This window comes from Epinephelus moara, chromosome 4, assembly GCF_006386435.1.
Source record: "Epinephelus moara isolate mb chromosome 4, YSFRI_EMoa_1.0, whole genome shotgun sequence".
In the NCBI taxonomy this organism is placed as follows: Eukaryota; Metazoa; Chordata; class Actinopteri; order Perciformes; family Serranidae; genus Epinephelus; species Epinephelus moara.
The window spans coordinates 33,251,593-33,276,410 of record NC_065509.1 but is presented as its reverse complement, the minus strand read 5'-3'; the positions used below and the strand labels follow the sequence as shown (position 1 = coordinate 33,276,410).

Below are 24,818 nucleotides of genomic sequence, written 5' to 3'. Positions count from 1 at the left end.
AATGTTGAACATTTACTGCAAACCACGGATATTTACATTTGTACATTTTATAACAACATTTCTTAACTGGTTTTGTAGTATATAAGCTGACTTTGCTATAAGGAGGTGGAGGGAATGGTAGATGGCGTGACACAAAGGCAAAACCCCTGCATAGCTGTAGACCACTGTTCAAGGCCAACAAACAGCAAAGCCAGTTGCTTTTCATCGCTGTGTTTCCAGTGGCTATGGCTGCATTTATAGCTGTGATTGTGCCACCAAAACCACCTATTTCAAGCCAAAGACTATGTTTTCGTAACCGTAACCACAGTTTTTTTTGCCTAAACCTAACCATAAATGAACCACGGTGTTTTTGAAACATAAAGAAACGCAATGTTTCAGCTGTCATAACAAATAACTATCTAAGTCTATATCTTTGGTTTGCAGAAAGAATAGCAACAATTATTTTGGCAGTTGGGTAAAAGTTACTGTGGTGAATGGCCTGAGGAGGAAAAGTGAAAATGAGAAGAAAAGAATGAGAACGGGTCAAAAGGAATCAGCAGAACTGGTGAAAGGATTTTTTGAAAAGCTAAAAAGAAAGGGAGGCAAAAAGGGGACATGCAACGAGACACTGGGTGAAATCAGAGTTAAGAAATGAAAGAAATAAAAAGAAGTGCTGTACTGCTGAAGAGAGAAAAGCAAAGGACCAAATGAGTGGTAAAAAAGAAGACTGTTGGAGACTGAACGCCAAAAAGTAAAGAACTGAGAAAAAATACAAGGATGGAAAGAAAAAGTAGAAGACAGAAGAAAACAGGAGGGGTGAAGGATGAGCGGTACATGTAAGTGGATTAAGGATGGATGTGACAGGAATGTAGAAGGGGCCGATTAGAGGACTCACCTTCTTACTCTCTTTCTCTATGTCTGCCATTAACTCCCTTTAAATCCTTGTGTTTGCATTTAAACATCTCTCATCATCCCTCCCTGTCTCCGCTGGTTTCCTTCCTATCTAAAAATAACATTATGATAACAATACGTTTGTATAAGTGAGACAGTTAATGCTGGTTTGCAGAGCTGTTGGGAAACCTGCAGCAGTGCCGACATAGGATTAAAGGGGAACCACAACCATTTTCAAAATTCATAAATGTCATTCCTATGGTCTAAGACAGTCCAAAAATATGTGTAAACATGAATGACTCTCACCTGAATTCAAAAAGAGAGTGCTAAAACTCAAATTTGTGACGTCAAAGGTATAAAGTCTGGAGCTACTCCAAAGACAGTGACGTTAAAGATGTTCTAGATGATACTGAGAGCACCCAGGGGAATTTCCTGAGTATGTAGGTACATTTTCTGTTTCAGAACTGAGAACTCTACAACAGACTCAAGCTCATTTGGGTATAAAAAAGCGTTGGTTGTTGATGTTCTGGGATGCCGTGCCAAGTTGTGCCCATTGCATACATTGTCTTCTTTCAAAATACATTTTAACATTTAAATGCAGTCTCTTTCAAAACTATGTTGGTACATCACCGTGAATTGACGTTTTTCTCCTTCAACAACAAACGCACATGGTTGGGTTTAGGAAAAACAAACAGGTTTTGGCTTTAGAATCTTCTGGGACGCAAACACCGCTCTCTTGGGTGAAAGTCGGTGTTTGATGGACCCATCCACCACCCCTCCCAGCCGCCACAGTTGGACTTTCGCCGCCTTAACTTTTGTCCCTGTCCCGCCATGTTTCCCTCTGATGCTGCTAGCAAATGGCCGCATATCACGCCAGTGTTAAAGGACGCCTTTTTTCGTCGGTTTCTGACGCCGCAAGTCACTGCCCAAGCGCCAGATTTTGACAACTTTGGAGTGAGACCAGGCTCCCCAGTCAGTGTCCATAGAGCAGCTCTAGACTTTATACCCTCTGACATCACCCTCATTATCATCAAGTTTGAGACCTGCTTCCCTAGTTCTGGCTTTGAGAAAGAGTAGCTTGTGTTCACAGTACTGACAGAACTTTCCTAAGCCATGAAAACCTCATATATTAATTCTTAATTTAGTTGGTGTACCCCTTTAACGCAGGGTGGATGGACATCTGCGAAGGCTGCCACTGCACGTAGCCTTCATGCCGTAAATGAGGATTTGCACAATACAGGGAAAGCTTTGACTTGCAAATGACTCGTCTGCTTTTAGTGATGTTCAAGGGTACAGGAAGCCATGTACATGTTTTATAATTATAAGTCCACCACCGCTGTCAACTGTGTTCCAGACTGAGATTGGTACATGCAGTCAAGGACACCAAGTGGGTTTCCATCCAAGTCTTTTTTGTGCAATGAATTAGACAAACTGAATATAAACTTAAATTTGCTTGAAGTGCATTTAGGATGTTTATAACTCTGTAAAATGAACAGTTAAAAGACATGGAAGCACATTAGTCTAATGGTAAAGTTCAAGTTTAATAAAGACAGCACTGCAAAAATCTAATTTGATGATCAATGGGAAAAAATAATAGTGTCTCTGTCTCTGGCTGAAACTTACCACTACACTTTGAAGATTGTGTTTTACTATGTGTGAGTTTCAGTAAATTCTACATTAAACTGAATCCCAAATACTAAAACTGATGAAAAATGCCAGCTTGCTAAATGAACAATTTAGACACAGCTATTGACATTTTCTCCCTCCTGTCTCGGTTGGTCACGACCTTTAATGAATCAGCCACATCCTGCCATTTAAGGAAGTGCGTAGGGGGTTGGTGTGGGGCAAAGAATGATGGGAATCTGAGTAAACAATTTCAGAGAGCTGGCTATCATGTCTTTGTTGTTCTTCCTCGCCACTCTTTGCATATTGGTGCAAGGCTTTGAATGCTTGATCAGGGAAGAAATGACACGGTGAAGTGTATGTGCGCATTATCCCCCCTGGTGTCACCTTCATTTAAAGATGCTCTGCTCTCAAAAGGACGGCCATTATTAATCTTTTTTTCTATATGTTCAAACACACTCTGGCTGGATATATGCCTGGCTCTAGCTGTCCATTGTTGGAATTGTGGTAAACATAAAAACAACTGAAGGCAAACATCGGCAATGACAGAGACACACAACAGTGCAGGTAAGAAACTTGAGTGTGTGTGCGCGTGTGCACGCAGCCGACACAATGTTCTCACCTCTCTCTAAGGCGCTGTAGTCATAATTCAAACAAACGGCCATCCTGCACTGCATTGTGGGTAGGGGAGCGTGAAGCGTGGAGGCGTTTTACGAGGGAGAAGAGAAAGGAGAGGATGACAGGAAGGAGAAAGGTAAAGAAGTAAAGCCATGGGGTTGGTTCTTTTTTTGTTCTTACACTGATATACTGTGAGGTTGTATTGTTGGAAGAAATCACATATTACATTCACCGAACACATTCTTCCAAAGCACCTGAAGGTGCTACGAGTGTGCAGTGGTTGAGCATGGGTGGACCCAGTGGGAAAAATGAATTACATTTTATCACAATAAAAAAGTGGGCAAGAGAGCGAGAAGGCAGGCAGATGGAAAACAAGGTACAATATGAGGACGTGATGGCTACAGAAGATAAAAAGCGTGTCTGTGTGGGCACTGAGGTGTAATGTGAGGGCATATGAAACAGCTGTATCTTATCTGATGCGTCCATGCTTCTCTGTAAGCTAAACTACAGCTATATGCCTCCCAGCATGACTGACTCACATATGTTGTGATTTAAGCGTGACTCCAACTGTACACATACTGCATCTGTGGTTGATCACATTCATCTCTGCTTCTCTGTCGCTCCTCACTGTACGCAGACGGTATCTCAGTAGCTACTGAATACCGTAGCGTAACCTTTATATAGGTTCCAAGAAAATAGGTTTAAAAAGTAGTCTGGAAAAAATCTCATTATACTATGCTGCATCAAATATATATCTACATGTCTGATGTAAACAGTTTCTGAAGAGTGTTCCACTTTTGTTGTTGGCTATGACGAGTTTGGGATACAAGGTTGTCAGTGTCACTCACCACTCACAGAAAGTTTGCAATAAAAACTCAATATGCTTTCCTCTGAGTTAGGGCTGTTGCGATAACTGCAATATTGCAATACTGCTCTACAGACAAGCAAACCACTATGTTCATATTTTTTCTTCCTCATTGGCAGCTACGAATATTTACACTATACCACAAACGCAAGCAGCGTGCCAAGGTGCTGAGTGTCTATTCTGCACTGCACTGCATGTTTGCTTTTTTTTATCATCACCGAAGGTTGAAAAATATTCAACTTTGGGTAAAACGCTGCAGCCGCTTGTCACTGTCACTTTTTACCAAGCCATCAAATCACAGTGGAGGAGGGCGGGGACAAATACCACAGAGACCAACTGTCACATTGCTGGACAAAAACAATGGAGGATCAATAAATACTGAACCCATACATACTGGTGAGTCTATCCTCACTCCCTATGTGCTACAGCCTTCCCTTCATCCAGAGCAAGTTGTCTACCTAGCACCAACGTTTCTACCTCCACTAATATTCTACCAGACGCAACCAAAGCCACTTGGGTGTAAAAATGCTGCACCCCTAATTGTGTTCCATTGCCCCCTCTGTTCTGCATTTTTCACGATAAGCAAGTATTTTAACTTTTTTAAAACTGTGTCATCTTTGTCATTTTAAAAAAGGAACAATGTACCTAATAAATGCCTATAGCGCTTACTTAATTAGTCAGGATTAATTAAGTAATTTGCGAAAACAACAAAATGGCGGTAAAAATGCAAATCGTGCTGTTTAGCCATTCTTAATCACCGCAGGGGAAATTCCTTCTACAACCCAATTCTGATTGTACAAACTTTCTCGACAGTCTAGTGATCATGTGTTAGTGTATGGAAGTTCAAGGAAGGGGAGGGATGCCATCCATCCATCCATCCATCCATCCATTCATTCATTTTCATCTGCTTATCCAAAGCTGGGTTGTTTGGGCAGCAAGCTAAGCAAGGTATTCCAGACGTCCCTTTTCCCAGCAACGTTTTCCAGCTCCTCCTGGGGGATCCTGAGGCGTTCCCAGGCCAGATGAGGTATATAATCCCATCAGCATGTTCTGGGTCTGCCCCCGGGCCTCCTACCAGTTGGACATGCCCAGAAAACCTCTAGCTGGAGGCACCCAGAAGGCATCCTGATCAGATATCCGAACCACCTCAACTGATGCTTTCGGACGCAAAGCCCAGCCACCTCCTGTATAGCTAACTTCTTCTAATGGTTGCTCATTACTTTATAAGTGTTGCTGTTATTAGACTTTTATCTTTATCTGAATACATTTAGCATTTTTTCATCGCTTTAAAATGTGTGAATTAATTGTTTGATGTGATTTTATGTTGTTATGTTTGCAAACCAGCTTGCCTCAAATTGCCTCAAATTGCACCCTGAGGGAATCGAATGAGTTGTGACACCAGTCACTTAAGCGCCGTCTTTGCAACACGTCAAACAATGTTGTGAGCTGTTGGATGTTTTCTTTTTAATGAACTCACCAATGTTGCTAGAAAAACAGCATAAATGTTATTGTTGAACATCCTGCACATGGCTAATTAATCTCTTGCTTTAACTGCTTGGCTGTGAGTCTTTTTCGACAGAAACATTTCTTTAAATCTTTAACACAACTATCAGGATGAACAAAGCAGGCCTGCCTTAAGACATAATCCAATTCAATTAAAGGTTTTACATCATTAGCATGCAGCTTGTTAGCTAGAGTGCTCTGTGGTTGCTGGTCACAGAGGAGGCAGACACTCAGTAAGTGTCAACGCAGGCTGAACATTGAGAGTTGACTGAGAGTTCTTCTAATGGATAGGTTTTATGACACATCCATGTTAACACTGCATTAGCTTGACTTTGGTGGATGAAAAAGGAAGTAAAAGTGGGGATAATTTAAATTCTCAGAAATAATTTAACTTCCCACTGCCCACACCACCGACTGAAATGTATTCTTTTAGTCTTATGGAGGAGGTGGTGGTGCAAAGGGTCAACCAGCTTTCTGCAAATGGAGAACTTGCTTGAGGCTGTTTAGAAGATACTTTTGTATGTGTTCTTTAAGGGATACTTCACCAACAAAATGACCATTGATATATAAATTATTCATGCTGTTTTACACTGAATTTGTGAAGAAAATGTTTTTCTCGCATGCCTCTATGGTGAACAAATAATCGATAGATGGCAAACATTGTAAATGAATTGAAGAAAACAGGGACCGGGTTGAACGACAGAAAAACTACATCTAAACATCACACAACTCGTGCAGTATTATCCAGATCTCATGTATCCAGCATGAAGTGAAAGTATAGTTTCACTTTTAGTCCTAGTCAGAAAATGCTGAAGGCAAGGCAACATGTTTAAGAAGCACTGAGCATACGACTTGATACATCAGTCTTGGATTATCCTGCACAAGTCATGTGAGAGTTTGTAAACAGTTGTTTTAATATAGTTTTGCTGTTGTTACACATGGTCCCCATTTACTTCAATTAGTCTACAATGTTTGCCACTTTTAAATTCTTTTTTCAGTGGAGGCACATGAGAAAAAGGTTGTCTTCACAAATCTAATGTAACACAGCATGAACACTGATATATAAATGGTCATTTTGTAGGTGAAGTATTCCTAGTGGAACTTGCCACTAGTGATCACACTCGACACAGGTTATCTGGAAAAACAGAGCCATACATTGGCATCTTGTTTTCCAGACAGAATCAGATGCTTTTCCCTGCTTCATCCTGACTTTGCTACAAACTGAGGAGCAGCAAGACAAGCAGAGGTGCTAGATGCCAAAGAAGCCACGCTGATGGACATTTGCCGGTGTGGTTAACATGATGACTTTTCTGGCAGGGCAAGACAAGACAAGAACTGATGAGATGAGACACGACCAGACAAGACACGACATGACGAGACAAGATTAAATTATAGAAAATTGGATTAGATAAGATTAGATACAATAAGATAAGCATCCAGAATATGACTTACGGCACATAAAACCATAAAACACTGAGTGTATTACAGGAATTTTGGCACAGAGCTTTCTACCCATTCTAAATCTACGTTTACCTTTATCATCTGCAGTTTGACTGACAGGTGGAGTTTTGGGGGATGACAGGACCGGCAGTCAGCACAATGTATAGGGGCGCACACATGTACACACACAAACACCTACGCACAGATGTATGGCATATACCTGTCTCCTTAGGTTAGCAGAAGACTACAGTAATCGTATTTGCCAGGTTCTTGGCAGTTTCAGCAAAGCAGTCAATCTGATAGCAGGGTCGAAAAGGTCCGGGGCTATGTGTGTGTGTGTGTGTGTGTGTGTGTGTGTCTGTGTGTGTGTGTGAGAGAGAAAGAAGTGCAATAAATGGATACTATGCTAGCCACCAGGCAGCATGAAAGGGAACAACGGAGAAAGAGAGACGAATAGAGACCCTACCCTCTGAGAAACAGAGCGAGTGAGACAGAAAGGGTGAGAGACACAGATTGAAAGTGAATGAGGGAGACAGAAGAGAAAGTGAGAGCGAGGGGGGAGAGAGACAAAGTGAGAGGGGGGGAGAGAGACATATGAGAAAATCAATGCTGTGTCCACTAGGGACAGAATGTCATGAAGGTTTTTTTACTCTGTGGTATAATGGAGGGTTGGAGCCTTTTACTGCAGGAGTCACCTTGTCTAATGGAGGGAGGGATGGAGGGATGGAGGGGTGTGGAGAAGGAAGAAGAGGGAAATAGAGAGGAAAAAGTGGTAGAGAGAGAACTGAAGGGAGGGGGATGGTCAGAGGGAGCTGGGAATGGTGAGAAAGGAGGGATGGAGAGCAGAATAAAAAGAAAGAAAAGGAAATAAAAGAGTGGAAAAAGGCAAAGAAGGAAAGGGACAAAAGACTGACAGATGATGGGATAAGAGAAACAATAGGGAGAATAATTGATGGTGGGAGAGAAGGGAAAGATAGAGGATGAAGATGTGATGACAGATGAAGGGAGGGAGCAAGAAGTGATGAAAGACAGAGAGAGGAGGAAAGGCAAAGTGATGAAAACATGGAGAAAGAAAGACAAGAGGAGGCAAAAGTGTAAAAAAGTAAGATAAGGAGAAAAGGGAAGGGGAGGAAGAGGAGGAGGTGCTGTTAAACACCAAAAAAAAGGAGGAGGAAGAAATAAATGATCTTTATATGCCTGAGTCATTCCTAATTTTGGCACGAAAAAAGGGTAAAATGATTCACTTTGTAGGTCAAAGCAATTTAGTGCAAAACATTTTAACAGTGGAAGAGACAATTTTACCGTCAGATTTGATTGATATGACTTTATAGCTTTGGCAGGAAGTGAAGAGCCGAGTTAGAACAGAGAGTCTGGTGTTAAAGGGAGAGTCTGGATTTTTTAAAATGGGGTTGTTTGAAGTACTTATTCATGGGCAGGGTACCTACAGTAGAATTTGGTCAGTACATTTTGTCCCAGTTTGGACAAGAAGGCAGGAGTAGTAGCACAGAAGCTAAGAAATGTACGCCATGGATGGGGGGCAGCAGCAATAGGTATTTCACCTGGCTGTCAGACAGCCCTTTTGGCTGGGGAACTGAAACCATTGTCAATTGAAGCTATCTAGCAGAATTTAAGAGGACCTCACCTCAACCGTGTCATTTGTTCTGCTCTTGTATTCTTTCTTCCTCCCCATTCCTAAAGTGGCTGAGCTACAAACAGTCCAAGTCTTGCAAATCAGTCGTGTCTTTCTTAAATAAAACTGTAAAACGCATCTCTTTGATTGTAAGCGCCATTTATCAGTGATAAGTTTGTTCTATTGTCAGATGGTACAACTTGTTACAATACAGAATATATTTTAGTGTAATGCTGAAGAGGTTGTTAAATATGAGGTTACTCTTCCTGTATATTTTGACCTCTGAGAATCTTAATTGTGGTCCTGTGTGGCTACCGTATATATGTGACAAATGAACAGGAAGTGTAAAATGTTCAGTTTAAGAAAATAAATGAAGACAGTGAAGCAACACAGTTGTTCTGTCATTTTTTCGTTGGCGTTGCTACCCAAGCCTACTGAATGCGTAAGGCAGTCTCCTGTTGTCATTCAGATGTGGTTATTCATAGAAGTGAATTGAGATGAAGATGAAGACTGAAGATAGCCACTTGCTTGTGAATGCTCTCTTCAAAGCCACCAGACTCCATTGACAAAAACAGTAATTGTACCTTGCTGAACACAGGAGCTGCTGTTCTACCAATGCCATGATCTGTTAGTTAGTTTATGTTATTGTGTGACTTTGGTGTTTTAAAGGGATAGTTTGGATTCACCAAAGTCAAACAATGACACAAACAATCTAACTGATTGAGGCAGCCGTAGACCAGCAGCTCCCGTTTTCTGCGAGGTAAAAATACTGTTTTTATCAAAGGAGTCTGGTGGCCTTGAAGAGAGCAAGCAGTCCCTCATTGGAAAGGGCTGTGTGACGGCAAGGTAAGGCAGTGAAAACATTCTAAATATAGCGTACACTTAAACTGATAGATTTTTACTTAGGTGGCTTATATATCCATCCACAGCAATACATTGCTTAGCATCCTTGTCAGTGCTCCTGTCTGCTTCTCCAAAGTGGGGGCATGCTGACCGCAATCTGCTGTATGTAATACCCTGACTATAGATAAGTACCTCATAGAATCCCACTTCAAAAGATCCGTACTATCACTTTAACACCGTTAGGGCAGGGGGTGGAATACAGCCAATGTGCAAAGTCTGGAAATGATGAATTTTACCTGCTGTACTTTCAGTAGGACAACTGTAGGAGACTGTGGTTATATTAGGAGGCTCTCAGGTGTGAATGTGTGCTAATGTATAATTGTGACGCAGGGAATTACCAATAAAGAGCTTGCATGCTCAGCAAACCTTCCCTGGATAAATGCAGATTAAACATTAATATCAACATGCCGGGTGCTGTAACATCGCACCTAAGATGTGAGTTGCTCTGCAGTTTTCTGGCAGGGAACATCAAATACTTGTGAAACACTTGAGTGAGTCTGAGGTCAAAGAGGTAAGGTGGTGCGCAGCGTTTAGTTTGGATTGTGTCCGACGTGAGGAGGGAGAGTGGATCAGATGATCAGAGTCCAACCTGGAATCAAAGGTTTGGAGCTGGGCCATGAGAGCTGACACTCGCTCACTTACACACGCGCACACACACACACACACACACACACACACACACACACACACACACAGCAGTACAGAGTACAGGCACTTTCGGGTCCATTTAACTTAAGAGTAATAATCTCCTGTGGACTTTGGCGGCCATATTGAACTTACATCACACTTGGGAGAGGAAACTAAGCAGAAGAGCACATTTGCCTGTCGCCTAACTCTGAATTACTGATCTGTAGCGAGATGCTTATTAATCAATTCACCGATTGCCCAATGAAAAAGAGCTAGAAGCTCATAGATCTTGACAATTCAAGGGCACATAAGTTCACGTTTTAGAGTGATTATACGGACTTAGTGGAAATAAATATAAGTGCTTGTTGTAACTGTCTCTGTTATTGCTCGCTTAGCTTAGCTAAGAAGTGTTTTTCCTAGTGAGGTGAAATGTTGTGATGACTGTGCCAACCCAAACCTGGGCCCAGAATTTCTATCAAGTTCTCTGTTGGTAATAAATCTATCTGAAGTCATTACTTTTGTGTTGAGAAATAGATGTACACATGGGAGCACATAATAAGATAAAAAAAATAAGGTGTGAAAAAAGGACTATCAAACTTATCTTGAAAGGAACTTAATCACAGCTACAAATGAGTTTATCCGATACCAGTGTGGGAAATGCCTCTGATTTGGCCTAAAGTGCTGGAACAGGTATTGGCAAGTACACAAGTCTATGCACCGATCTGACACCATGTAATTTATTTACAAACTTCAAAGTCGTTTCACACCTGGATAAAACAGCACTTTCCTGGAAATCAATTCTTCTTTGATGCTCTAAAACAGCAGCCTATCCAGCAAGTGGTGCTGTGCAGCCACTGGAAACTACTGTTTTAGGTCTGTATATATAAAGTAATGTAAAGTTATGTGGGTTTGGATTAGGGAAAGAAACATGATGATGTACTTCAAAATAGCTTAAAGGTCACTTGGTTTCACACGGTGCTGAACACTGATCTTCTTAGGGAAAGTTCTGTGATTTGTGACCTATCCACCATTCCAACCAGCCTCTTGATGCAAACTTCTTTCTCTTTACTTCTGTCTCCACATCAACCCTTTTACTGTTAGTAGGCAGTATTACATTTTTGGTGGGCAGGGCTCAGTTGAAGGCAAAACAATTCTCCACAGACATTAGCCAGCGCTAGCTAGCAAGTTCTGGTGGCTTGTTTTAGACAACGGAGGGAGATGATGCGAGTGGTGCATTCAGAAACATTCATTCCGAGTGTTGGAGGGAGCTCTGGCACAAACTTGACCTTTCGTAGATTCTTAACGTTGTCAGAATGTACCGTTCAGTTATTCAGAGCACCGCACTCTCTGAGTAGCAGAGCGCACTCTGGGCACTCTGTCTGGGGAGATGGAGCAGCAGAGCACCGAGCAGAGTGAATGTGTGATTAACTTAACTGCTTGGAAATTCATGCAGGGCTCTTATTTTAGTTTAGAGCTTCACACTGAATTTATGAATGCACCATGTCAGGTCACTCACTCTCCAGGACCTCAAGTGTTACTTGACCAACGGGACCAGACTGGCCGACCCATATGCTTTCACTCAGTGGATGGATGATGTCACAGGAAGCTTTGTGGTTGATTACTATGCCAATCTTAGGAGGATGGCACTTGAACGGTTTCCTCCGGTTTGTTTTGCTATAGAGGCTATCGTTAGCCAATGCGCCAAAAAGTTAGCATTACAAAGAAATCCAACATTCCTCTTAATACCTCCCCAATTTCTGATGAGGTGGACATGATAACCTTCTTAACATTTTAAGACTCCTATCTAGCCTACAGCCCTGTGGTGGAGAGTTGTGTTTTGCCTCCAGCTAACAAACTGACATCATTGTGACGTCTGTGATAACGGCTATAATGGTCTTGTAATCGTAGCATTCCTGATCACGTGGGTTATATGTGAATTACTGGCTCATGATTATGTGTGTTATATATGAATTGTGGTGCATCACTTTTCGTAGGTTTACGTACGAACAGCGCATGAGAACATCCTGCAGATTGAGTTCTCCCAGTGGTCAGGAACCTGCAGCTAAGAAAACTATTTCCCCCCAAGTTCTATTTTGTGGCTGTTCTGGAGCTTTTATTCATATTACATGATCTTCATTGGCATAATAGACTGAAATAAATGATGATTTATTCTAATCCAGCACTAAATATGACAAATACAGTTGGCATGCAATCAGATATGACCCATCTTTGAATCACTAATTGCACTGATGATTAATTTAGCTCTAAGTTCAAACCCATTTTTGTGAACTTTAAACTTACATGGAGTCTTCCCACACGTGGCATATGTTCACAAGTGGGCTTATTATTATTTGTTCACATTACAACACTGCAAAAAGAACAGAGAGTATATTAAGATCACATCTTTCCCCTTCTCTTTTTCTTTCTCTCTCATTTAACCAAAGTATATTGTGTATTTGTTTTCTGTCAGTCAGCAGCTCCAGTAGTAAAATAAGGCTTGTGGAGCGTCCAGAGAGACGGGTTATTATCTTTTTGCATCTTGTAGTTATTACGTGCTGCTCTGTTTTTCTATTTCATTCTGCCTTCCTTCACTCTGTCATGTCAGTCATGGCTGATAAAACACAACAGCAAACTTTAATTTACACACACAAGATTGTTGAGCAAACCTGTTCTTTTTTTCAGCACTACCCCGGCCATTCTATTCTATTCTATTCTATTCTATTCTATTCTATTCTATCTAACCCTATATCGAACTCTCACACATTGTGGACATTGTTTACCCCCAAGAGTCTGTCTAGTAGTTCCCTTTGCAGCATCAAGTCGGATTGATCAACCGTTATTGATGAGAAGAATTGATTGGGCAGCGTATTGATCACACTATTGGTGATTAGGACATCATGAATAAATGACAGGGGTGTATTGAGCGCTTGACGTGAGGACAAAACCTCTCTGGACAGAAGGAGAGAAGAGGGAGAGGAGGAGAGAGAAGAAGGAGAGACAAGTGGGGATATGAGGAATATTCGGGGAGGTGAAATACGTAGATAAAAGGGTGTGAGGAGGAAAAGGGAGGAATGATGAAAAGCAGGATGTTAAACAGAGTGACGAGGCTCAGGGAAAATGGAAATTACAGACACGTCATGTGAAGCTAATCTAAACCAAATTAGTGATTCAGACATTTCCGATGCCACGTCCAGGAATAACACTGATTTTCTCTGATGTGATAAAATCTAAAATCATATATCATGGTCTGTATCTATGGTGTGCATATTTTAGATATGCACACCATAGATACAGACCATGATACATAGATAATGCATCACCTCAATGTTGGGGAGTAACTGGTTACATGTAATTAAACTACAAAATAAAAGTAACTGTAATCAGTTACTGAGAAAGAATCTTTAATTAAATGACAGTTACAAATCAAATAGTAACTCCTGATCTGATGCTTCTATTTTCCTTTAACACAGCAGCAAAGTCCATACGTCAAGTAAATTTAAGTTATCAAAATCAGTCCAATGTACGCTAAAGCCTATGCTTGACAATGCATTAAGAAAGAATTACCTGCATCCAGCTGTCCCTTAAAGTTAATAAATCTTTGTTTTTCACAAAATTAAAAAGTATAAAAAACAAACCTTCTCTTTTATCTTTTCAGCCTTGTCGCTGTCTCAAGGAAATTTCTCTGTCCCTTTTAAGAGACTATCCAGTGTTTGTTGCTTCAGTGCAGCCTTGCCTGTGTTACATTAATGAACTGTATTCTGCTGAGTGTTTATTTTGGTTGTCTGTAATACTTTTGTGTGGATTAGGCTCGATTTTGAATTATTCCTATTGGCCTTTTGCTCGCTGGCTTTTGTTGCATTAGAGTGGTGTGGTGAGTGAGGTTGTCACTGGTTCTGCACTGCTGTCTGTCACTACTCACAACATAAATAAACGGTGTCATACTGCATTTTACTCGTGTTAATGGCATGTGCATGTGGTGTTTTGCCACGGGCGGGGCTCAGCCACTGCTATTATACTCACACGGGAGCTCAGTGGAGAGAAAGAAAGACAGACATTGGAGAGTTGACAATGGTTGAACTCCTTGCATTGCTGTGCATGAAAGCTTCATGTGTAACACAACATCAATCAACATTAAACAAATGATCAGATTGTGCTATTTATAGATAGATATGGCTGAACCTGTTAAGATTAAAAGTTCTTGATCAACATTTTTTCAGCTTTCACGTCCAGTTTAAAACATTTGTTAGAAAAGTAATCAGAGGACTGGGGATTTCTAACCCAGTTACACTCAAATCCATTTACATTTACTGTTATTTCTACTTCCCATGTGTTTCTGTTTCTGTTGTCTTACCTTTCAAACCAGTGTTTAGACTGATGAAATAAATGTCTTGGGACCAGTTAGTAGTTAGCATTAGGTTAGTTTAGTCTCCAGGTTTTTGGTTAGTCTTCGGAGTTCTGTAGGTTATTGATGTTACTGTAAATTATATGCACTTTCTTTTCTTGAATCTAGATAACACGTTCATATTCACATTTTAAAATACAGTTTGCATCATGTCTGGGCCCCTGTTCTCAAGCTTTTGATAGCTTATCATGGGGTTCCACTTCATATTTTTAGTTTCTTATGAATTGTACATGTACTTCTTCTTTATCTGCTTTTGTGAATAAATTTGTGAATCTGAATCAAATATAATCAAATGGTATAGTTTCATCAATTAAATCAATTAAAATCAATTAAAATAGTTACACACCAAGATGAAACGCTAGAAACATGACGCCAGTAATACCATTGTTTTCCTATGATACGGCGCGTCTGACCGGCGTTCAAGCGTCTTTTTAGACGGGCATTTTTCCGCCGTCTTTTTAGACGCGTGTTTTTGTGGACGCTTCTTCTTAGATGTGTGTTTTTAGACGCACGTAGACGCTGAAAAGTTAAAATATTTTCAACTTTTTGAGCATCAGACGCCAGTAGCTAGCTCGCATTGAATAAGCGCTTCCAGCGTTTCAAGCGTCTTTGAAGCGTCCGCGTCTCACTTCTGTGTGATCGCCCCCTTATGTTACTTATTACATTTTCAACAGGGTATCTAGTAATCTGTAACCTATAACATTTCAAAAGTAACCTTCCTAACACTGGTTATCCTTTATATGTTTCCCGCTATTCCCTCCTTAAATAGCTTTAATGTCGGATAAGTATTTTTATTTCACACTGTCTGTCAGTATAACACATACCTGTACGTTATGTGCACACTGAGTGATGGATTTTAATCACAGTCTCAATGTTTTTATGGCTGCACCATTATATTAAATGGAAAGATTCAAGTAAGTTTGGGCCTCATATTATACATATTTCCCCCAAATTCAGGCTGACATATTTGGTATGTAAAAGCTTTTTGGAGCTCTATTAAAATTTAAAGTAAAGCTACTGGATGAGTTTGTAGTAATTGGGCCACTGACTGGTTGGTGAGGTTTAAGGGGTTAAAACCGCAGCCGCATTTGGGATCAACTTTTTTGTGAGATAATAATAAAAACTGGGCTCAATGACAGAGAACAGAGGAGGAAAAATAGAGGTGCAGAAACACGAGGCAGGAGAGAAGAAAGATGGAGGGAAGGGAGTGATTGTGCTTACAGGTTCTTGACACTTGTGATTCCTCTGAAAGCTTTCCTTGGAACCGCCTGGATCTGGTTCTCGCTGAGGTCTCTGGAGGGAGAGAGACAGACGGACAGACAGAGAGAAAGGGAGACATTAGTTGAGGTATTCCAAGCACTCAAAGATATATATGGAGTCAAATGATAAACAAAACCACAAACATTTGATCTATGTCCTACACACACACACACACACACACACACAGAGCCAATTACAGTACAAAGGCACAGAAGGAGGAAGAGATGGGGAGAAAGGCAGTGAGAGGATGATATGACATTTATGATCAGTGGAACAATTTGGTCCAAAGAGCTTCAAAGACAAAAGGAACTATCAGAAATACTGCTGGCATGAGTCCATCTACTGCCTTGAAGTGTGTGTGCGCATATGAGTGTGTGTGTGTGTGATTAATGGAGAGGCAGTGGCGGGGAAAGAACGAGGAAAGGGGGGAAGAGAGAATCAGAATAAAAGACCAGAGAGCGTATGTGTGTGCGTGTTCAATGTGTATGTTGTGCATGTTTTTAATGTAAAAGATTTTTTTCCCCTAACTTAAGCCCTCCAACAGCGAAGCGCTGCCGTGGCGGAAAAAAACAAGCAATCACATCTATTCTGAGAAACCCGAGAACACACACACACACATTTTAATACCACCATCAAGCTTTGTATCTACTTTTTTTCTCCCCCACAGGTTTTTCCTCTTTGTCTTCAACACATGCTGAACATGGCAGCACATACAAAGGCCCCGCTAACTTTCTTTTCTTTCCTTCATTTTCTTCCTCCGTAATGAATACCTATATGAGGCGAATGATTTTGACATGACACAACAGCCTGGCCTTAACTCTATTAGTGTTGTTTGTTGGGGAGAAGGCCTGGCAGACAGACCGGGTTCAGAAAGCACAATGTAATTAGAGAGGTATGAAATATCAGACAAGCTAATCACCCTATATACCTGCCAGTCAGGCCTGAGTCAAACACACACACACGGACACACACACACACATACTGATCACACATGTGCTAACAAAGCCAATCAGCGGCAGCACACATATACACGGCCACGCATGTTAGATAGTCGACACACACTTGGATAATCACAACACACCACCACCGGGACTTTTCTGTTTGACCTTGACACACACATATGCAGACATGCGTGCACACACACAGAGACACACACGCAAAGTACACAGCATGGAAATCAGCCAAGCTCTCTGTGGAGAAAGGTAATTATGTACCAACCATATTCATAACATTTTCCTGTCATGCATTTAGAAAATGCCCCTTCTTATTGGTCAGTTTTCACAGACAGACAATCACACACACCTGAACACACACACACACACACACACCCACACACACAGTATACTATGGAATACACATACTTAGACATGCTGCCACACATACATACACCCTCACATACATACTGTATATGCTTACGGCGTCTAATTTACAGTCACGCACACGTTCACGTACGCAGGAGGAAAATTGGTTGTGCATTATTCCAGAGCCAATCAACTTTTATTAGGGCTGTGAATGTTAATTGGCGAGCCGTGCTCGGAAAACAGAAAACTCATTTCCTCAGACTAACAAGGTTTCATCGTTTTGGACGTTTCCCTTTCAGCCCTGTGTTTTCTGGCTCATTCCTTTTGTTTGACAAGAGATGAGCGTTCCCCGTTTTTTTCTTTTCTCCCCAGGCCTTGATGGGAAAAGTATGTGCCTGGCATTGTATACTCTTTAGGCAAAGAAAATATGTGCTTTTATGTGCAATTTTGCTCAGCGATTGCGGTAACGAAGGAGCACAAGAAAGGCAAACATTTGACGGACAGGAATGGTATTATGATATTTTAATGTGCCGCACAGCCGGAAAATATTCCTGGTGTTTACACTTCTTGTTTTGAAGGTTTTGACACTTTTTGGGTAGGGATAGGATTTTTCTGAGAGGAGGTTTTCTTTCTCTTTTTTTTTCCTGTCTTTGTTGCTCCCATGATGACGTTGACACGGCAAATAGGAAACAGATAGAAGGCAAAGCTGTTATCACTCCTGCTCTCTTTTTCTCTATCATTCTCCATTATCTATCTGTTCTTTCCATCTATCCACCTAACTAGCCAACTATATCCACAAATCTATCTTGTTTATCTCTATGATTTGCATCTCTTTTATACCGCCCTGCTCTCCGTGGACTGCTGACAAACAGAGTGGAGAATGATTACAAAAAAATCGAGAGGGGAAAGCAGGAGAAGGAGAAGAAGATAAAGAAAAAAACATTAAAAAGTCATATTTCAGAGGAGTTCCATGGCTAATAAATCTTTTATTGTTTTGTTTACCCACCATGATATTTATTTGTTATTGCTTCTAACAGAAGGAAAGTCATCCGAGTCAAATAAAAGCCATTATGAGACTGTGTGTCTCTCTGTTGGCCTTTATGACTCCAGCTGAGTGACTGACACCAGCTCCAGGAGTCCACGGTTTAGGCCACCATAATAAACCAAATATGTCACAAGGCTTGAATTAAGTTTTCATCATATGAGTGGTTACTAGTCGTCCGTTTGTGCAATTGGTTTTGGAGTTATGGGAATGTTTTGGGTGGCATTTTGGGAGGTGTAAACAAAAGATAAACTTCGTCAACATTTCACTGGAAAATGAAAAAATACCACATGTGATTTTAATGAGTCTGTCAGGAATCAATGAATAAGAGAAGGGATGTTTGCTGACCCTAAAATATGTTTATACTTAGATAAAGTATGTATCACTCTGAAAAATGCGTTTGCAGTAATTGTTTAAAGCTGGACACAGCATTTTTGTACAAATACAAAGGTCTTATCAGCTTGAAAGGAGTGAAATTCTGATGTGGTCACCGGCAAAGCACAGGGAGTCGTAAAAATGTGAAAAAAATAAAATAAATATTTGACCCATTGCTGACCGTTTTTTACCACCTAATCTCCACCAGACAAACAAACAAAATTTAGGGGATAGAAAGATAGGGACGTTAACAATGACCCGTTTAACCGTTAAAAATAACGACGACGACAACAAAAATAATTTTGACTGATTAATTTAAGTAGCTAACAGTTAAAAATATATATTACATATAATATAATGGCACTGTGGGGGAAGATGATGAGACAGTGGAGTGTGCTGCTGCCAAAACTGGAATCGTATGATGACCCACCCAATTCCCTATAACAGAAACGGTTCACTTCCTGTTCCAAAGAGCAGTCAGTTTAATGTCTGCCCAATTAGCACAAGCTAACACAACAGCCGCGGCTAACATCTAAAACTCAGCTGTAAAATGGTCCCAACTTTCAACAGTAATGAAAAACATGCATACACACTTACAGGTTAATGGGTAACGATGTGCAAACGAGGGTCGTCTATTGGTAACAAAAAGAAAAACTAAAAACTAAATTAGCATTCCTAGGCAAAAAATTCTGTTGTCTACAGCAGTGGTTCCCAACTGGTGGGGCCCAGTCCAAAAGTGGGTCCCAGGTCCATTCTGAATAGACCACAAGTGACTTGCCAACACGTCAAGTTTGTAAAAAAACACACTTTATTTTGAAGTACAATGAATATCCGGTACAGAGGTTTTACTCTGAAGTGCTGTTTCCTGTTGTAAAGTGAGTGACGAACGAAAAGCTATATGACAGAGACAGAAAATTAGCTCAATGCCATGGCCAAATGCATGTATGATGCTGAATACATTGAACCATGTAGACCTTGAACAAATTAAGAAAAAAGTCTTATTTCTCAAAAACTGACTCAGCAGATTTGACTGTCAGTAGCCTGGCAACAAAGCAACCAATCCAACGACTGCCGTCACATTTTGATTCAAATGTTGCTAAAAACCTGATTGATGCACAAAGAAAACAAAAAATACCAACATTTGTTTCATGCAATTTCCAAAACCATTCAAACGTTGGCAGGAAATGTGTTGGTGTGTGTAGGACCCCACTGTTCATAGTAAGAAGCTGATTGAGAGAAAAGACTTTCAGGGCCTTTAAGATTCAAGCAGATGTCCATGGCTACCTTCTGCACAGATATGACCCTTTGTACTGGCAGATATTACAAACAACTCATTATCCGTGTCTGCACATTCAACATTCAGAGCTACGTTATGTTTTCATGTAAACAGTTGTCTTCCTCTCGTCTCTCTGTGAGTCATACCTGCTGACCTTTCAGTGGAGCCAAGGCTATCAGCAACAGGAGATTGGCCTGTGGCCCTTGAAAAGGACACTCGCTGATAGACTAACCACACAAACACGAACCCACACACATGGATCATTTAGATAGCTGGGCAGTTTGTACGCCGGTGTCTAGCATTCTGCACCAACATTTCAATTATTGGATTTAGCCCTTTTGGTCCTCCTCTATTGCCACAGCGTTTGAGGGAGCGGGCAATTAATCTCCTAAAAATTCTATTAAAGAGACAGATGGCTGTTTGAATTATACATCAGTTCTATTAGGATGACAAATTCTGTAAATTATAGTGATGCTGATTATGAAAACAAATGCATATCTCCTGAGGAATTGGGGAATCTCAAGAACTGGATGGAGACAAGACAAACACAGCAAAAGTTCACTGAAGTTCATGTGAGCTAAGTTTAGTGTTCTTGGGTACAGGGAGAAAAAGACGAAGAGGAACAACAAACAGAAGCAGCAGATGAAGAAAACCTAGTCCTCCATTATCCTTTCCATGTTTGTCATGGCTTCCTAAGTACTGTATGATTGATTGAATTTTGACCAAATGTCTTCCAGACCTTCAGCTTTCACCACACAGACCCCCCACCCTCGGTTAGAGTTTCCCCAGCCAAGGCCTCTCCTCTTTGGGCATGCTGACTCTCTGTGGCCCCTAGAAGTCTGGAGGGATTGAGGATGACAGCAAGATCCTCCTGGGGTTGGGGTGGTGATGGTGGTGGTCGTGTTGGTGTATGTGTGTGTGCGTGCTCTGGGCAATCACCTCCTCCATATTAAGTTCCATTATTCATGTGAGGAGAATAATAACACTCGCCAGGTCGCCCTTTGCCGTTTCGGATATTACTTTTAACCCTTTAACACACACACACACACACACACACACACACAGAAACACACACGCAATGCTAAACAGGCCACGTTGTGCCTCCGTAGATGCTGGTGTTAACCCTTTACACACATGCACACACACACCATGCATGCAGTCACACATTTGCACCCACATCGTCAACAAGCATGCAGATACAGAAACACATGCACGGACATCTATTTTTTTGCTCTGTTTCAGTCACACACACGGACCAAATGAACTTTTCTCCCAGGCTGTCTCACCCTACACTTTTTTGTGTAACAGTAGACACCAGATATTAGATGAATCCACCCTCAGGCTGGTCCAGATATGAGCGAGGGCCACTCTAAACCATTAGTCTGCCAACAGGGGAGTGGAAACAGGCCTGTTTGATTCCACATGGCTTTGTGTCAGATGGCATCACAGGAGGTCTCAGTTAGATGGATTTGACAAGGAGGGTGGCAAAGGTGTGTATCCCCATGTCAGGTAAAATTTGTGTGTCTCTGCGTGAGAGAAACAGCAGGCAAGGGAGAGTGGATGGGTGACAATGTATGCATCTTTGTGTGTGTTTCTGTGTGTGTCTTTTATTAAAAGAAGAGCGACTGCAGTGGAGGAAAGAAAGAGAGATGACCCTTGGCTGGGCTCCAGGGGAGAGATGAAGAAGAGAGAGGAAAGGAAAGAAACAGGAGGGAAAATTGAGGGAGAGGAAGAAAGGGGACTGAGAAAGAAGGCAGAGGTGGCACAGTTTCTCTTTTTGAAACCTGAGAGACCTTCAATGGTTCACGCCAGCCTCTCACTTCTCCTCTCCCTGTCTCTCTTCTTCTTCTTCTTCTTCTTCTCTCACTTTCTTTTTCCACCACTCCCGCTATCTTTCTCTCTCTTACTCTGTCTGTCTCTTTTCTGTCCCTTGGGGGCTGTAACTGCATTTAATATTGTTCCATAAAGAGAGTAATAAATATCGACTGCTGGCTAGCTCATATTCCGCTTGTTTTTTAAGGCACTCTACTGTAGGGTAAGACCAAAGTCATGCAGCAGGTATTAGAGTACTTACAGCCTGTACTGTAACAGTAATTTAAATATCCTGTGGTATCTGTAACCTTTGGATCCATTAAAGTGTCCTTTAAACCATTTTAACTTTAACTGTTAAGTGCTGCCTTTAAAGGAGCAGTGTGTAAGATTTAGGGGAAATTAGTGGCATCTAGTGGTGATGATGTAGACTGCAACCAGCTGAAACTTCTCCTGGTTAGAATTCCTTCAGTGTTCATTGTTCAGCAGGTTTTTTACTATGAGCCGAACTATCTGCAGAGGTCTCTTCCTCTCTCTCAGTGCTGTTTCGCATGTCACAGGAGGGCTGCTAGCCCGGCACCTGCTAATCTGTGCTCATCTTTTTTCCCTGATAACTTATGACCTAGAAGTTTAAGAGGTTTTAACCAGGAGCAGAATTATCTGCAGAGGTCTCTTCTTCTCCAAAACAAATGGACCAAGTGATTTAAACCGGTAAAAACACTGATTAAAGCAGTTTCAAGTTACAAATTAGCGTGTCTCCATTGCTGTTTCGCATGCCACAGACAGGCTCTAGCCCAGCATCTGCTAATTCATTTCTGTCTGATAAGTTAAGATCCAGACATTTAGGAGGTTTTGACCAGGAGCCGAATTATCTGCAGAGATCTCTTCCTCTCCAAAACAAACGGACCAGGTGATTTAAACCGGTAGAAACACTGAATAAAGCACTTTCAAGTGACAAATCAGGGTCTCCAATGCTGTTTTGCATGTCACAAATGAGCTGCTAGTCCAGCACCTGCTAATTCCTGCTCACCGTTTTTCTGTGATAACTTAAAATCTAGACGTTCAGGAGGTTTTAACCAGGAGCTGTCTCTTCCTCTCCAAATCAAATAGACCCTGTGAGTTCGACCGGTAAAAACACTGAATGACAGAGTTTCATGTTAAAAAAAATGCTGGTTTTTCTGATGCTGCTTGTTGCAGAAGGATTGCTAACTATGGTGGCCAATGCAAAAATGTGAATGACCCTATCTAGAGTCACTGTTTGGTTTGTCCATTCTGGGTTACTGTAGAAACATAGTGGAGCAATTCAGGGATCTCCATGGACAGAGACTCCTTCCTGTGCAGATATAAATGGCTCATTCTAAGGTAATGAAAATACCATGATATTTGTTTTCAGGTGGTTATAGACTAAAGAAAATATACTTATTATATTATATTCCATTCCTGGCACCATTTCCCCCTAAACTGTACACACTGGACCTTTAAGTTACAATAAATATATGGGAATGTTTTAATGCTTTGGATAGCATTTCGTTTAAATTTATTCTTGAGGCTATAAAGGCAGAATAACTTGTTCAGTTCACGTTAGGACTTTAAATGTTGAAGACTGCTGTTAAAACTTTCCCCTCACTTTTTGTCACATTGCATAAATTGAAAACTGAGAATGACGTTCCATCATGATAGATGAACAGATTTTCCCAGATTACCAGCCGGTAACCACACAGTGAGTGTAAGCATATATTCATGTGATATAATGAAAATGGATATAAATATATTATCGAACTGCAGCAGCAAACACGGAGGTCTGCTGTTCCAATGTGGCATTTGAGTGGAAATAACTCCTTTGTAGCCTTTGTACACTCTTAACTATTATTTTGTTGGGCATGTTGAAAAGGAACTAAGAGCAACTTTTTTTTCTAACCTTCATTTATCCTGGGAAAACTTACTGACTATAAATGCTGCATTTTGGCAATGCCACAGACGTATAGCTCCATGCATTCAAAACTGGAACCTTCCCATTACAACCACGGCCTTCTAGTCTTGGCTGCACAGCTACTTCACTTGAGTGAGTCTGACTTGTGCCAGCAAACTGGGGGGATATATTATCCAACATGCTGGCAGTGCATTGCAGACAGGAGGACTGCAGAGTGGGACTGCCTTTTTTTTTTTTTTTTTTTTTTTGGTATTTTAAAGTTTTACAGCTTAAAGTCATTTTTCATTGCCAAATCTTTGTTATGGATTTGGCTTCAAAACTGATGATGGACTATGGACTCAACTGCATTCTGTCTTTCCAGTTTTTGTTTTTTATTTTTGTTGCCTTTAGGTTTGCAAAGTTTGTAAGTTCTTCTTTAATTCTTGTCTTTATTCAAATGTCTTTTTGATGTCAGTTATATTCCCCTGGTGCATTTTTTTAATGATCCTTACAACTGTGCATGTAGCGTTTAAGTCATTAGGAAATTAGATAAAGTAATATGCAGAGGAAATATCTAAATAACATAATAAACATGTCTGGGGAAAACAATATTTAGTTTTGTTTATTTTGGTCATTTTCCAACTTATTAAACTCAAATATACTGGTACATAGACAATACATAAACATTAAGTTAATGGGGTTTTTTTTTAGCTTTAGAAAAACAAAACAAAAGGTAAACCAAAAAGTTAACATTATCTTAACAACTGATCCATTTTACTTCACATGCTTAACATAAAACAATATCTGTGCTCACACATACATACATATTTACTTTACTTCAAAGTAAGTATTTTGTATTCATTCTATTGTACATTTTAGTTATCACTGTCACAAATATAACAAAAATAAATCCAGGTTTTTGAAAGAACAGTTTTCAAGTTCACTTTCATATGTGAAGGATGTTCACATAAAGGCTCATATTTGTACTAAATGTAATTTTCAGGCGCTCTGCTCATTTGGTCTAAATCTTATTTTATTTATTAATATCTTATGGCTCTAGCCTGATGAGCAGGAAAAGCTAAATATGGCACTTTACCTTAAAAATTATTTTATTTACAACGAGCGATGATGCTGATGAAATAAAAGTCAGAAAGACTGATTTGTGATCAGTGTTGGACAAAGGACTCATGACATACAATCTCTAGGAATGTATGATAAAACTTTTCCCCTTGATCTAGTGTTAAAAAGCAAACAAAAATCTCAATACATCGTAATGTCTAATCGCACTACATATCATATCGGCACCCAAGTATCGAATCAGGAGGTGAGCAAATTGTCCCAGCCCTAATTAACAAGCAAACTAAA

At 40.6% G+C, this 24,818-nt stretch overlaps 1 protein-coding gene across 1 annotated transcript in view; it reads right to left on the bottom strand.

The window, feature by feature from the left end:
• slit3 (slit homolog 3 (Drosophila)) overlaps window positions 1-24,818 on the bottom strand; it is a 346,116-nt gene that overhangs the window by 154,302 nt on the left and 166,996 nt on the right. Inside the window, exon 5 of the mRNA XM_050043123.1 lies at window positions 15,703-15,774. Coding sequence (XP_049899080.1) covers window positions 15,703-15,774 — 72 coding nt within the window. The remainder of the gene's footprint in view (window positions 1-15,702; window positions 15,775-24,818) is intronic.